Source organism: Danio rerio, chromosome 24 (genome assembly GCF_049306965.1).
Source record: "Danio rerio strain Tuebingen ecotype United States chromosome 24, GRCz12tu, whole genome shotgun sequence".
Taxonomy (NCBI): domain Eukaryota; kingdom Metazoa; phylum Chordata; class Actinopteri; order Cypriniformes; family Danionidae; genus Danio; species Danio rerio.
This window is the reverse complement of record NC_133199.1, coordinates 28,207,501-28,222,342: the sequence shown is the minus strand read 5'-3', so window position 1 is coordinate 28,222,342 and position 14,842 is coordinate 28,207,501. Positions and strand designations below refer to the sequence as shown.

Sequence of the window (14,842 nt, the reverse complement as noted above, 5' to 3'; positions counted from 1 at the left end):
GCAATTCTGACTTTAGCTGGATTACATTCTGTAACGAAACTCTAAAAACATGGATAATGTGCAGAGTAAATTACGTCTCACTGATTTTCAGCAATTCAGACTGAATCCTGATTACTTTCTGAAAAAGTAAAACTCAAAACTTTGGATCACTAAACAAGGAAAAGTATTGTTTATTTTAGATAGCCAGTCACCTATGGGAAAAAGTCGTCACCTTTTCACTCAACTTCGACAACTCAGACTGGATCCAGATTGCTTAATAAAAGAATTAAAAGTTCTTATTTAGCTTGTTATATAATAGACTTTCTCATTCTTACTGAGCTTTGCCGAAAACATTCTGAAAATAATAAATGTGGCATTGCTAATGTGGCAAGGATACAATTCATTTCAAATCACGAGTCACCAGGATGACAAAATGATCGGAATGAGATTCGGAAATTTAGATTAAATCCTGCTTACATTCTGAAAGGGGAAAATAAATCAATTGTGGGGTCGCAAAACATGGACTATTATATTAGCTAGTAGCTAACTCACCATCAGGAGAAAACTGTTAGCTTAAGAACTTCAGACTTAATCCTGATTGCACTGTGAAAAAAAAAAAACTCAAAACATGGATCGCTAAACATGGATAATGTTTATTTTAGCTAGTGAGTCACCTATAGGAGAAAACTGTCACGTTCTCACTGAGCTTCGGCAATTCAGACTGAATTCTGTTTAGCAGCAGATTAGAATCCTGATCAGTCCCAAAAAAAAGCATTAAAGAGGTTCTCCTGAACACCAGATTTGAGGATTGATGGACGTCAGAGGAACTTATGGCATTTCTGAGCAGGTTTCTCCCAAGACAAATGCACTTCTGAATGACAAGATTGCAGGAAAATAACAAAGAAACAAATTAATTCAACAACAAAACAAAAAAGTGTGCACTGGCTGGTGTCATTCTGCACCAAGCTGCAAAAGAAATCTTTTGGTACACAAGAAAAAAAAAAAAAAGATGCAAACACACAAAGGTGAAATGGCTACTGTGGAGTCAGTCTACAATATTGGACGTGATTATTCAGACTTGATATTCAGTCAGGCAAATATCAATTGTGTTTTTACAGCGTTACGTAAATTCAAGTATGATTTCTCTGTCCTTGGATACATAATTGTCGCCTCCTCTGAGAGTGCTCAAGTTTCAAGAGCGCTAAAATTTCAATGATTTACAAAAAGACAAAACAAGAAGCCTGCAAAAACATTTGAAATCCTCAGAACCAATGACACTGGTTAGTCAGTTAATACCGAACAGGTGTCCAATAATAGTTAAGGATACTGGTATAAGCTTTTAGAAGGGCTGAAAGTGCTTTAAGATAGTTTACGTGAGTGATTTTCATTTCCGTTTCGTGCGAGACTTGAGCGTAAGGGCAGATCCATCAGAAGTTGACGCTGAATCGTCCACTGTTGTGATTTAAGTGTTCGTACATCATCTTTAGCAGAAAAAATAGGTCAGAACCCAGTTGTTCCTCTGAGGTTACACAATATTTAAGGTTCTACATCATTAGTGTTGACGTTCTACCAAGGAGATCTCTGTAAACCTACTGCTTATTTCTATTTCGCTCCTGTAAAGAAAAAAAAGAGAAACAAAATTAGACGATTCAATCGAACATGGAGCCATTAAGAAGATATTTGTCTTTTACTAAGCCAGTTTGTGTAAACTCAGATGAAACGGAAGTGTTTTGAAAATCTCTTGTGGTATTCTGGCTGCCCAAGAAATCAGTGCAATCTTTTCAGCACTGCAAAATGCTCCAAATTGTTTTGTGTTTTTCCGCATGTTGGGTCAAAGACAGATTAAATTTTAGTTTTTTAGCCCCCTTTGTAAAAATGTGTACATTTCTTTTTCCTGAAAAGATACAAATTTAGATTGTACATTATTTACAGAAGACACAGACTAAAGTAATTTCTTATCAGACATATTTAATACGAGAATCATCACAATTCTGACCACTACCAATTACATCATAATCATTCATAATTATTCATTAAACCAACAGACATTTAAAAGTCATATTATTTTGTTAAAATAAATAAATTAAAATACTTCATTTTCTGTGCTAAAAGTGATTTTAGGTTTTACGGTGTTATAATATATAATGTTATAGTGGTAGATAATCAGTAATATTTTTTTTTATTATTTGAATATTTGTTTAAACTAGATTTGACACAACCTCACAGCAATTCGTAACCTTTTGATTTCATGGCTAATTTGTATGAATTCGTACAATCTCATGCATACAATTTAGTGCGATTTGCTCATTCACCAAGCACGGTTGGGTTTAGGGGCGGGTTTGGTGTCATGCCTCCCTTTTTAAAAACATTTTACATTTTCATACGACTGAATTCGTACAAATTCATACTAATTAGCTACTAAACTGAAAAAACATAAAATAGTTACGTTTCCTAGTAAGATCACTGGAATTTTTTGTTAGCATAACATGATTAATAATCCTAAAAATAATTTTCATGCATAATTACATTTCAACAAATTAAAAAAAACAAACAGGCATGTCGTTACCAAGCATAAGGGTTTCCAATGTCAAGTTTACTAAAGATACAGGTCCAACAACTGCTTGCAATTTTGAAGCATGTAACTGTAAAAACTAAACTGTTGACAATGCAAAAAAAAAAAAAAAAACTTTTCATCCTAAAATACATTTTAAATACACTACCTGTCAAAAGTTTGGGGTCAGTTTTTTTTTTTTTTTTTTTTTAAGAAAATTATTCTGTTCATCAAGGCTGCATTTATTAAATGTAAAAAAAAAATGTTAAATGTTTATCAACATTTTAAATAACTGCTTTTTATTGTATGTAGTTTCAAATTAAATCATTACTATTACCATTAATAATATAATAATAATAATAATAATAATAATAATAATAATAATAAATCACATTTCACAATTTGTACTGTATTTTTGATTAAATAAATGCAGCCTTGGTGAGCAGGATAAGTTTAATTTAATACATTTAAAAAAAAATCGCACTTACTCAAAACTTTTGACCGGTAATGTATATTAGCTAATATGTCAGATGAATTTTCACAGCAAATGAAGACCTCAGTCATACAAAAAGTGTATATTATTATTTAAATGTATTCTAAATTTGGATATTTTCATATCATGGTTATGATTTAGCAATTTAATAACCCACTTTTCAACAAATCTGATTATGGAATAAAATGGGAAACAAATATCCTAGTTTTCTCCAAGAACATAGTTCAACTAAAAAATTTCATTTGATCATCGTTTAATCCTAAGCCAATTGCTCTCTTTTTTCAAACTACAAAGGAAAAACAAAAAAAAGTGTTCTGCTTTCAGTTGTGCACATGTAACGATAGTGACAAAAAACAAGACTGAAAAAAAAGTCTCAACAGTCAAAACTAAGATTTTATTATTTTTTTTATTTATTTTTTTATTCCTCTAAAATCCTTGAAATTAGAGCTGGGTGAATAGGCCTAAAATCTAAATTTCGATTAATTGAACATTTGAACTCAATTATGATAAATGAACATTTATTTTATTTATTTACTTTATTTTATAAAAATATGCCATCTCAAGGCATCTCTATCGCAGCTTCTAATCATCGTCAATGTAGTGCAAATGTGTGACATGAAGTAACATTTTGTGAGAGGTGCACCAGTAAGCCACTGTGTGAAGGCTAAATAATAATAAATCAGCCCTAACAGAGCGTGTTCATATGACTCCACACGCGGTAGGGAAGGTAACTGAAAAAAATTACCTGGATTAGATTGATTATAGGTTCTGAATGTCGATTTCAATTATATTTTCGATTAATCACCCGGATCTACTTGAAATATATATTGCATCTGTAAAATATTCATAGCGCTTCACCTCTTCCACATTTTTTTACAGCCCTATTCCAAAGTGGATTTAATTCATTTATTTCCTCAAAATTCTACACACAATACCCAATAATGACAATGTGAAAAAATATTTTCTGAATTTGTTGCAAATATATCAAAAACAAAAAAACCTGAAAAATAAATCACATGTGCATAAGTATTTACAGCGTTTACTGTGAATCTCTAAATTGAACTCAGGTAAATTCTGTTTCCACTGATCATTCTTGAGATGTTTCAGCAGCTTAATTGGAGTTCACGTGTGGTAAATTCAGTTCATTGGACATGATTTGAAAAGGCATATACTGCACCTGTCTATAAGGTCCCAGGGTTAGCAGTGCATGTCAAAGCACAAACCAAGCATGAAGACAAAGGAACTGTCTCGAGGCACACGGCTGGGGAAGGTTGCAGAAAAATTTCTGCTTCTCTGAAAGATCCAATGAGTACAGTGGCCTCCATAATCCATAAGTGGAAGATGTTTGAAACCACCAGGGGCCTCATGTATCAACGCTGCGTACGCACAAAAACTTTGCGTACGCCAGGTTTCACGCTCAGAATCGCTCACGTTTGGATTTACTAACAATGAACTGAACGTGGGAATGTGCGCACCTTCACGGCAGCTTTCTGGCAGGCGTACGCACATTTTTTGTGCGTGTCTGTTTTATTTCCATTGGCGACTCCTAGAGGCAGTTGTGTTAAATTCTTCTCTACAAAGTGTCTGAGCCTTGCAATGGCAGCTGTATGAGACGGGTTCATATAGTAGGTATGTAAGATTTCCATACCATACAGTTGACCAGCTAAACATTAAAGCACAATTTGCAGCGGTCGCCTGTTTTCCCAATGTAATCTGAGCTATCTACTGCACACACATTGCTATAAAGACACTATCTGAAGATAAATTTGCATGTGTGAATCAGAAACATTTCCATTCAATAAATGTGCAAATAAAATATGATGCACAAACTTATTAATGATTCCTACTTGTCTTTCTCGTGATAAATAGTGGGCAAAATCTGATATGTAGCGGGAAAAAAAAGAAGAAAGAGTTCATCAGACGCTGGATTCGAACCGAGTTTGTGCTCGAACGAGTCAGCATATGATCATATGCTTCTTATGAGGTGCGCCACTGAGACTGCTAAGGGTGCTGCAACAGTTTACAGAAATAAACCACACTATTTCTTTTTTAAATGCACTCAGTGCGATGTTCAGACCCAACTGTGTTAACCGTATCAGCTAAACTCTCCCACTCTATTTTTTTCTTTTGTTGTTAATTCCGGAGAACAAACTTGCAAATAACACCGCTTTTCTCCGTTCTACCTCCGAAAGCAGCACCTCCAATTCACATTCTGTTCAAAGTTTCTCTTTTTGTTTGATTTTGCCGTTGCTTTTTCGTTGGGTTTTTCCATTAGCATAGTCATTAGCATATTCATACGGGGGAGGAGGCAGGGAGGGGTTTTGCGCTCGTGCATGTTGCGCTCAGTTTCACGTTCATTCGGATGTACAAAAGAATATGCGTGAGATTCGGCGTACGCAGTGTTTCATACATCTGAATTTTTTTCTGCGTACGCACATTTACAGCTTTGTGCGTACGCAATGTTTTAGTAAGATTTCCACGCAAGTCTTCGTACATGAGGCCCCAGGACTCTTCCTGGAGCTAGCTGGCCATCTAAGCTGAGTAATCGGGGGAGAAGGGCCTTAGTCAGGTTGGTGATCAATAACCCAATGGTCACAGAAGCCACTCCCTGCCTGGAATTTGCCAAAAGGCATCTGAAAGAATCTCAGACCATAAGAAACAAAATTCTCTGGTCTGATGAGACTAAAATTGAACTCTTTGGAGTAAATGCCATGCGTTCTGTTTGAAGAAAATCAGGCACCGCTCATCCGCTAATACCAACCCTTACAGTGAAGCATGGTGGTGGCAGCATCGTGCTGTTGGGATGTTTTTCAGCAGCAGGAACCGGAAGACTAGGATAGAGGAAAGATGAATGCAGCAATCTACAGAGACATCCTGAATGAAAGCCTGCTTCAGAGTGCTCTTGGCCTCAGACTGGAGCGACGGTTTATCTTCCAGCAAAACAATGACCCAAAGCACACCACCAAAATTTCAATGGAGTGGCTTCACAACAACTTGGTAAATGTCATAGAGTGGCCCAGCCAGAGCCCAGAGCTAAATCCTATTGAACATCTCTGGAGAGATCTGAAAATGGCTGTACACCATTGCTTCCCATCCAACCTGATAGAGCTTGAGAGGTACTGCAAGGAGGAATGAACAAAAACTCCCAAAAACAGATGTGCCAAGCTTGTGGCATCATATTCAAAAACACTTGAGGCTGTAATTGCTGCCAAAGGTGCATTAACCAAGTATTTAGCAAAGGCTGTGAATACTTATGTGCATGTGATTTTTCAGGTTTTCTATTTTTTATAAATTTGCAACAATTTAAAAAAAATCCCATTGTCATTATGAAGTATTGTGTTTAGAATTTTGAATAAATAAATTAATTTAATCCATTTTGAAATAGGACTGTAACAAAAAATGTGGAAAAAGTGAAGCGCTATGAATAATTTCCGCATGCACTGTACAACACTCATAATATGGCAATTTTTTTCGTATACTTTTACTTTTTTTATAATACTGATTGCTATCAAATGAGAGATTGTAAACAGGACATGTTAATTTCTCCTCCTGTTGACTAAAAAAAGAAAGAAGGCCATATGGCATTAGAACAATACGAGGGTGAGCAAATAATGACTGAATTACAATTTTTTTGCCAATATACCCTTCAATTTTTTGTTACGGAGAAGTGTTCTCTCATCATGTCTTATCAACAAATCTGAGAATATTTATAGCTCAACATGTATGTTAATGCATTAGAAAACAGAAGTTTACTAGGCAAAGCACTGTAGAAAAATCAAGCTTTTTCCATTTAAAACAGATGAATATTAGCTACATAAGGTGTCATATATGACTCAGTCTAAGCTTATTAGTATTTCCACACAACATAACTCTGCTACAACTAGAAGACTTTAATGAACGTAATTGGAGCTACTCATTATATTATAGCCAGAGTTTTGACCACACTATTATATAGAGAAACAAAATAAACAGTAGGTGAATGGATCGGAAGTCAAAATGTCAAAGACACAAACTGACAAATTGGATTATTTGCATTAGCTCCTCATTCTTGAATACTTGTATATATTTATTTATACACACAGACTACACATATCATTTAAATATACAAACATACACCCACGCACACATTTTCTTCATAAAAACTATACCATTCAAATCACTTCATTGCACAAATCAAGCCTTAGATTTGACAAATTAAACCACAGGCCTCGAAGACCTTTTTTAATTTAAATAGTTCATTTTATTATGGCTTTGGCAATCTACACATGATTGGTAAGATAATGAAATATAACGTTTGGAGAACACCTAATCTGAGGTTTGATAGTTGCTCTGGAAAAAAGCTAATTTAGTCCATGTACAACAAGACATTTTGCAATTTCAATTTATGTTCTTGATCAACAAGTTAATTCAAAAGTGTCTTATGTAAAAAATGCACAATTATTTTTCAAGACGAATAACATGCTGATTAGGGCTGCTTACTATATCAAAATAATGATCATTATCATGATAACAGCATATGCAATATCCATACTGCAAAGAGGTGCAATAACTTAATATCATTCATATGGCAAGCAAAATAGTTTTTTTTTGTTGTTGTTTTTTACCAAATTTGACCGATCACCATCTTTACATCTGCCTCCCCAATGGGTGCTATTCGGCTATTGGCCAGACCAGGCCCAAAGGGGAACCTACAATGCCTCAGAAAGATGAAAATAAATACCAATAGCGACAGTAGAGGCAAGTGACAAATATGAAAATTGCATAAAACATAAAAAATCTGCCGATGATTTCAGTGGTTTAAAGTCTAAATGTTTGCACCTTAACATAGTTTTTTTTTAGCTTGTTTATTTGAATACGATAAATACATTTAGGAATAGTTTTTAAAAATAGCATATTTTATGGGGAATTTTATAGACCATTTCAATGCGGTCATGTCACGGGCCCATGAACATTTCCTGCTTGTTATCAAACTATTTCATAACTGTAACAAGAGGCAATTCAATCTTTATTTAATGTTAAAACAGCTACCATAACATTATCTATCAATATGGCTCTTTTTGGTTTCTTGGAAGCTATAGAAATAAAACATGTAAAACAGGAAATACGCTGGGACCATTGTTTTTGTTTACATCCTTCAAAATGGTCTATATTACAAGAAATATCATTATTGCAATACTCAGCAGTATCGCATATTGCATAATTTCCCAATATCGTGCAGCCCTAATACTGATGTAATGGAGCATTAAAGTTGCAGTGCTGCATACAGGCCATAAACATGCAGCAAATAAATTTAGTCAATTCACAATATGGTTATATAGAGGAGTAAAAGCAGCAGTTTAAATGTTAATTCACCCAAAAAAAAATTCTGTTAGCATTTACTCCATATGAATTTCTTTCTTTGAAGTAAGCAAATTTCAAAGCATTAAGTTTCTGGTTCCCGTAGTATTTAATGGCAATAAGTAAGGACCAGCAACTGTTTGGTGACCCACATTTAAAATATATATTCTTCAGTATTCCTCAGCTGAAACTCAGATGTTTGAAACAGCTTGATGATACAGAAGTCCTAAGAGGCCATGCATTCAAATATTATTTACTTTTGTTTTGTTATGATCATGACTTAATTATCCCGTAACTCTTGACATAACTTGTTTTCCTGAAAAAGTTGTTTTCTCGTGATCACAACTTAATTTTCTTGTGATCTTGACGTAACAAAAAGTCGTTTCCTTGTGACTTAAACACAACTTTATTTTTGCGTTTATTTATTTATGAATATTTTATTTATTTATTTATTATTTTTATTAACATCTGGCCAATGTACGACCACACAACCTATTTTTTCAAACTGGATGCCCTTGATATGCCTACCCGTAGCCACGGGAACACAAGTTCAAGTGTGCAATATGCAGGCTTGTATGGAAGTGTTAAGGCAGTTTTATAGAAATTCAGAGTTCAGCTGGACATGTTATGCTATAGATATGAGGGAAGCGCTACGCGTCTGTTCAAGACAGCTCTGAGCTGCAGGAGTGATTCACTTTTTAAAATAATTGTAAATAACTTGCGGAAAGGATCAAAGAAAGAGCAGGATCTTAATCATTCTTCATAATTTAATTCATAAATGTAGCTACTTCTTTTGCGCCATATAAAGTTGCTTTAAAATGGTACCAGTTGAGGAAATCTTATTGTAAATAATGGTATATAATCTCATACGTGAATATAATCATAAATGTAAATTAATCATGAGCACGAGTATTTGCCCTCATAATATGGCTGTTCTGAACACCTTTATTATTATTATTATTAATAATACATAAATAAATAAAAGCAAAAAAATAACTCGTGAAAAAGAAAACAACTTTTTGTTATGTCGAGATCACAAGATATTCAAGTCGTGATCATGACAAAACGAGAAAAAAAAATATTTAATTCATGGCCCTATAGGACTTCCATATCATGGTGAGTAAATGGCAAAGTTTTTATTTCTAGGTGAACTATCTATTTAACACATCAAATGCAAACTTTTAGTTTAAAGAGCCCATATTATGGGTTTTTGAAAATTCCCCTCCATGTAGTGTGTAACACAGCTCTAAGTGAAGTGAAGTATCCAGCTAAGGCTTAAATCTGTAAGAATACAGTGTTTAAAACTGTTGATTCATCTATAAAAGAGTCGAATCATAGTGCTTCAAACGAGTCGCCTTGATACCGACTCATTAGGTGTTTCGCCATGACGTACGAACGAAACAAAGTTTTTCACGTGCACGCGCAAACCCGGGAGATTTCAAACCTGAGGCCCCGCCCTCTGACGCAGTAACCCAGACACACACACACACACACCCACAAACACACGCACACCCACAAACACACGCACACAAACATGCCGGTCGATTGAAGTCACACTGCAGATGGATATTATATTGAGTCTCTACCCAAAGATGAAACATCAGCATTATAGCCAAGCAGTTGGAAACTTCTGGAAGCTACATGCTACAAAGAATACTTCATCTGAGTTTGTTAAAGGAAGGATCAGTAAAGAGTAACTGATGGACGTCAGGATGGGTTTCTTCCTACATTTCTCAAGTGTAAGTACGTGCGGTTAAAGTTGTTGCCTCGTTTACTCTAGCTTGCAAATGTATTTAGTTGTGATTTGTTACTTGTAACCGCGAGTACTGTATCAGGTTAACTGGATATATTATCTTATCGCGTGCAAAGTCACGTTAAAAACGCGACGCGTGCTGTTTGTTTATGGAGCTCCGTGCTAGAGTTCTGCTCCCGCGATTTATTCGGAAATGTATTCCCGCGCCGCAGAAATCTGGCGCGGGGAGAGAGAGAGAGAGCGAGAGAGAGAGCGAACGAACGAACGAGCTTTGTGTACTTTGTGCTGTGTGTGTGTTTTGATACAGACAGCTTGGCTGTCTGGACTGTATACTGGGTGATATTTGGTTGTGTTCTCCGCTCTAGCGGGACCGGGCGCGGCGGGCAGAAAACGGAGCGGGTTCTCAGGCTAAAACCTGGCGGGTGCGGGCTGAAGCGGGAGCGTTGTCATCCGGAGGTGTGTGTGTGTTTTTGTGTGTGTGTGGTATGGCGAGTACACGACTGTCTCCTTCGTTCGGTTATCCGTGGCACTATCCACTCGCCATAGTGTGGCAGCTAAAGTCCACTTCTACACTATCGAGCGTGTATGAACTGTGATTACTTTTTAAATTGCTGATTAGCTATTGGCCATTTCCCTCTCTGACTGAAGGCAGTCGACCAATCGCGACAGACTGTCATCGGCCCAATCAGCGCAGATTAGCTTCGCGCTAAGGAGGGGTTTGGGAACAAATGAATCACTGGACGATTCATACAGGAGTCGCTGGGATAATTAGATAAAAATAAATGCAGATTATAAGACCATGAAAGTGTTTTTTGACCTTGCATGCATATTAGACTGTTGTTGGAGACCCTTACAACCAAGATATGACCTTATTTCATGTATAATATGGGCTCTTTAATAGACATTTCAAACATTTGTAGTAATATTGGTCTGAACTAAAAAAATACTTCATGATTCTTCTTTACAGGTATGTAATGGCAAAACATTGTAGGTAATAAAATTTCAGCTATATTAAGATACAAAATGTATATTTGTTGTAAAGAAAGACACGCTCATCCTTAAAAATCTGACCTAGTAAACCAGCAAAATCAAGTAACCTCTTATGTGAATGCTATGTGTATAACAAGGATAAAATGCAGCTGGTGGCAAGTTAATGGACACAAATATCAATTATATGAGCTGGTTGGGCAGGAAATGATGCAAGTCTAATCTATTAATGGGAAATCTGACTGATTGGTGCCACTGCTCAACACCAGGCTTTTGTTGATTGGTAGAGACTTCTTAGTCAGTTACTTCAAATTATTACACAATACTTATCTGCTGACACTTCAGCTAATTGAAATATGAGGAAATGTGTGAAATATGTGCAAGCCGTGTTGAGAAATAATACACAAACGTTGCATTTCTTCACCTCCTGTAATGATGTATTGAGCTACCATATCAAACATTTCATTTTAAATTATGACTGACTGCACTGGTTTTGTCTTGCTGCTGCTTGTTTCTAAAACATATGAGAGACAGAAAGGCTAATCTGGATCAGAAATGAGCTGCTATTCAAAAAACTACCTTAGGAAAGAAACAGACATGCTGACAGCACTAAAACATAACAATGTTTATGAGATCTAAAGGTGCAGTGCCTGCTTTCTGCTATTGTGAAGAGTGGCAGAAAGCTGCGCTTACCCTTCGCATGGCTTCCTCTTCCTCCTGCCGCTTTTCGTAATGTGCAAAATCGTCAAAGATTGAGGTGGTATGCTTGAAAGTCGCAATAATTTTAAGCACTTGCTTTGCTTTCTCTAGGGGCACTTCCTGAGTGTCTCTGGAGTTGGTGACAGGCTTGTTGTCATTGTTTTCTAAGCGGATGTGCCGGAGCTGGTTATTGGGCACGTCCTTAACAAAGATCCATTTCACCTCAAACTTGCCCTTCCATTTATCCTGGGACCAGACGCCAGCATACGCGTTATAGTCCACGGTTGACTTCATCTCCGCCACGCCGCAGAAGTGTCCACTGCCATTGACACTAAAGAGCAGGTACAGTGGACCTTTGGCACTGAGCGAGCGGTAGGCACCATCCAGGCGCTTGTTTCCATGCTCTGTGCTGCACCAGATGGAGTACTTGATGGAGCGGTGGATGTCGTCCTCAGAGTAGCTCTTGATGATGAAGACCCGTCCGTTTTTCAAGGTCCAGTCGAAGTCTTTGGGGTTGTAATTGTTGAGGGCCTTAAGCTTTTCCAGCACGGGATGAACCTCGCTGGAGGAAGGCGATGAGCTCATGGGGACTCCTGTCCCAAGGCCAAAGTTATCCATGCCGCTGTTCTGGTTAAACATGGTTCCTCGGTTCCGAGGGGCCACCCAGCGGTTTTGGATTAGGGGGTTCTGCGCCTGAGATGGGTGCAGGGGCTGTGGAGGTCCTGGCTGCGAGTGATGGTGGGGAGGACCTGGGGGAAGATGCTGAGGGTGCTGGGGAGATTGGACCTGGAGCTGCTGGTGTTGGGGTTGGTGTTGAGGTGGCAAAGGACTTTGAAGCATGGGTGGAGGTTGGGCCAAGAGTTGCTGCTGTACCAACTGCTGAGGGGGCAGCATCTGCTGCGCAAGAGGGGGTTTGGTGATGGACCCTTTGTCCTCCCAAGTCCCAATGTTTATGTTATGCTTTATTGGCGGAGGAGGAATTGTGACGCCGCTTCCCAAAATCATGTTGGGCTTCGGCTTCATCTTAGGCTGAGGCTTTGCAGGTTTCCTCGCGATGGCTGCCCATGAAGTGGGTTTCGGTGCAGAGGAGCTGACAGGTGGCATGCTGTTAGCGGCCATGCTACTCATACCCACCGTCCCTCCTAAAGGAGACCCAACAGTTTTCGTAACAGCTGACATGTCAGAGCCGAGCTTCAGTCCTGCCATTCCCTGATCGATACTACTGAGCCCTGGAACTTTACTAAGTTGCGTGTCACTACCAAATCCAGCCTGTCCATCAGCAATGGCCCGGCCCAAAGAGCTTGGCGGGTATCCATAACTACTGCTGTACGCTGAACTCTGTGTTGACTGTCCCTGAGAACCACTGGTGCCCCAGGTAGAAAAGTCTGCATTTCCAGGAAAGAAGTTAAATCCGTGTTGACTGAGAAAGGGGGGCGTGTTGCCTAAAGCACCGGGCTGGCTGAAGACTCCGTCAGGAATGAAGTGATGCTCACCATTGCTCATCTGTCCATACGTGGTCAGGTAAGGCATAGGAGGGTCTCCTGCAGTGGACCAAGCAGCCTCTCCCAGGGAGTAAGGGAATCCAATAGAGGGAGCATAGTAGCTGGGCATGTAGGGATCAGACATTGGTGGGTAGCTATTACTCTGTAGGGAACAATTAATTAATTAATTAATTAATTAAGTCAGCAATCATTATATAACAAACTAATGGCTAAATAACGATGTGTATGATAATAAAGTAAGATAATTACTCCTGTTTGTTGGGTTTGCTAATGAGGTTAAAGAGAATTCAGCTGTGCCATCATTGCAATGAATCACATTATAAATTACATTAAATGTTGAGTATTAAGAATATCTTCAAACTAAAATACTATTTCACAATATGTGATTATTTACTTACATAGACTTACAAAAAACATACACAGCCCAAACTCTGAACATAGTGTATAGCAAATGGTTGGTATCATCACAGAATAAAACATGAAACAGGTCAGAAATGTTAAAACGTACATTTACATGAAACTTATCAGACACTTGTAGAAAGATTTATGGGATTTCAATGTAATGTTACTATGAAAATAAAAACACAGATAACAGTAGTAACTACTAAGACAGCATAAGGACAGTAACTCACCTGATTTGACTGACTGCTCAGGTAATTGTCAAAGTCATCATCATTTACAGCATCCTTCTGATGCATCGAACCGTTTTGCACTAAACAAAATTATACGACAGACGGAGTCAATTAATTTTACTAACCTTCATCAAACCACTGTGATGTTGATATGAAATATTGAGACCCAGCACAAGTAAATTACATTCAGTAATGAACATGTCCACGCACAAACAAAAGATGTAAAAGAGTTTCTGTGAATATTAATCACAGTAAATAGCTTTGCCTATCAATGTCAAAATTATTAAGTCACATAGACAGGCAGATTAAAACTAAGACTGGTCTGCACTCACAGAAGGAAGGAATATTTATAAATGAGACACATCTAGCAAACCAAACATCCTTAAAAAAACAGTTCATGCAAAAATATGTTTGTCATGATCCGCATGTTGTTCATTTCACCTAATGACAGTTTTAGTTATCATTTACTATATGGAGAGGAAAAAACGAGAATGACAACATCTACCATCTTGTATTTCATAACTATTAAGGGTAAGCAAATAATGATAGGTTCATTTTAAACTCTTTACAACACATACCTTTGTTTCCTTGTCCTTTAGGTCTCTTATTTTGGGTTCAAAGAGTGTGGACAGTGACAAAGAGAGAGAGGAAAAAAACGTAAACATCAATTTATGAAGAAACAAACATGTACACAACAATTCGGCCTAGCAAGAACATCTAGTAAACACCAAACACTCTTGATTTACAGATAAGCGACCAAGATTGACGTTGACGCTTTTTAAAGCCTATTTGAAAAGTTGACTCGCCCAAGCGCGCCCAGATATGCTGTCTAGGTAGGCGACTCACTGGGTTTTGAGACACAGCCATTACCTGTGCGTGCACTATCATGTTTATATGGATACAGTCTCT

At 37.4% G+C, this 14,842-nt stretch overlaps 1 protein-coding gene across 2 annotated transcripts in view; it reads right to left on the bottom strand.

Moving 5' to 3' along the window:
- Positions 1-612: 612 nt before the first annotated feature.
- ythdf3 (YTH N6-methyladenosine RNA binding protein F3) overlaps positions 613-14,842 on the bottom strand; it is a 14,574-nt gene continuing 344 nt past the window's right edge. For both annotated transcript variants that reach the window (XM_073940039.1, NM_199870.1), the window contains 4 exon segments: positions 14,512-14,536; positions 13,934-14,013; positions 11,794-13,443; positions 613-1,592 (listed from right to left, as the gene is read on the bottom strand). In XM_073940039.1, the coding sequence (XP_073796140.1) occupies positions 1,569-1,592; positions 11,794-13,443; positions 13,934-14,013; positions 14,512-14,536 (1,779 nt within the window). In that variant the 3' untranslated portion in view covers positions 613-1,568.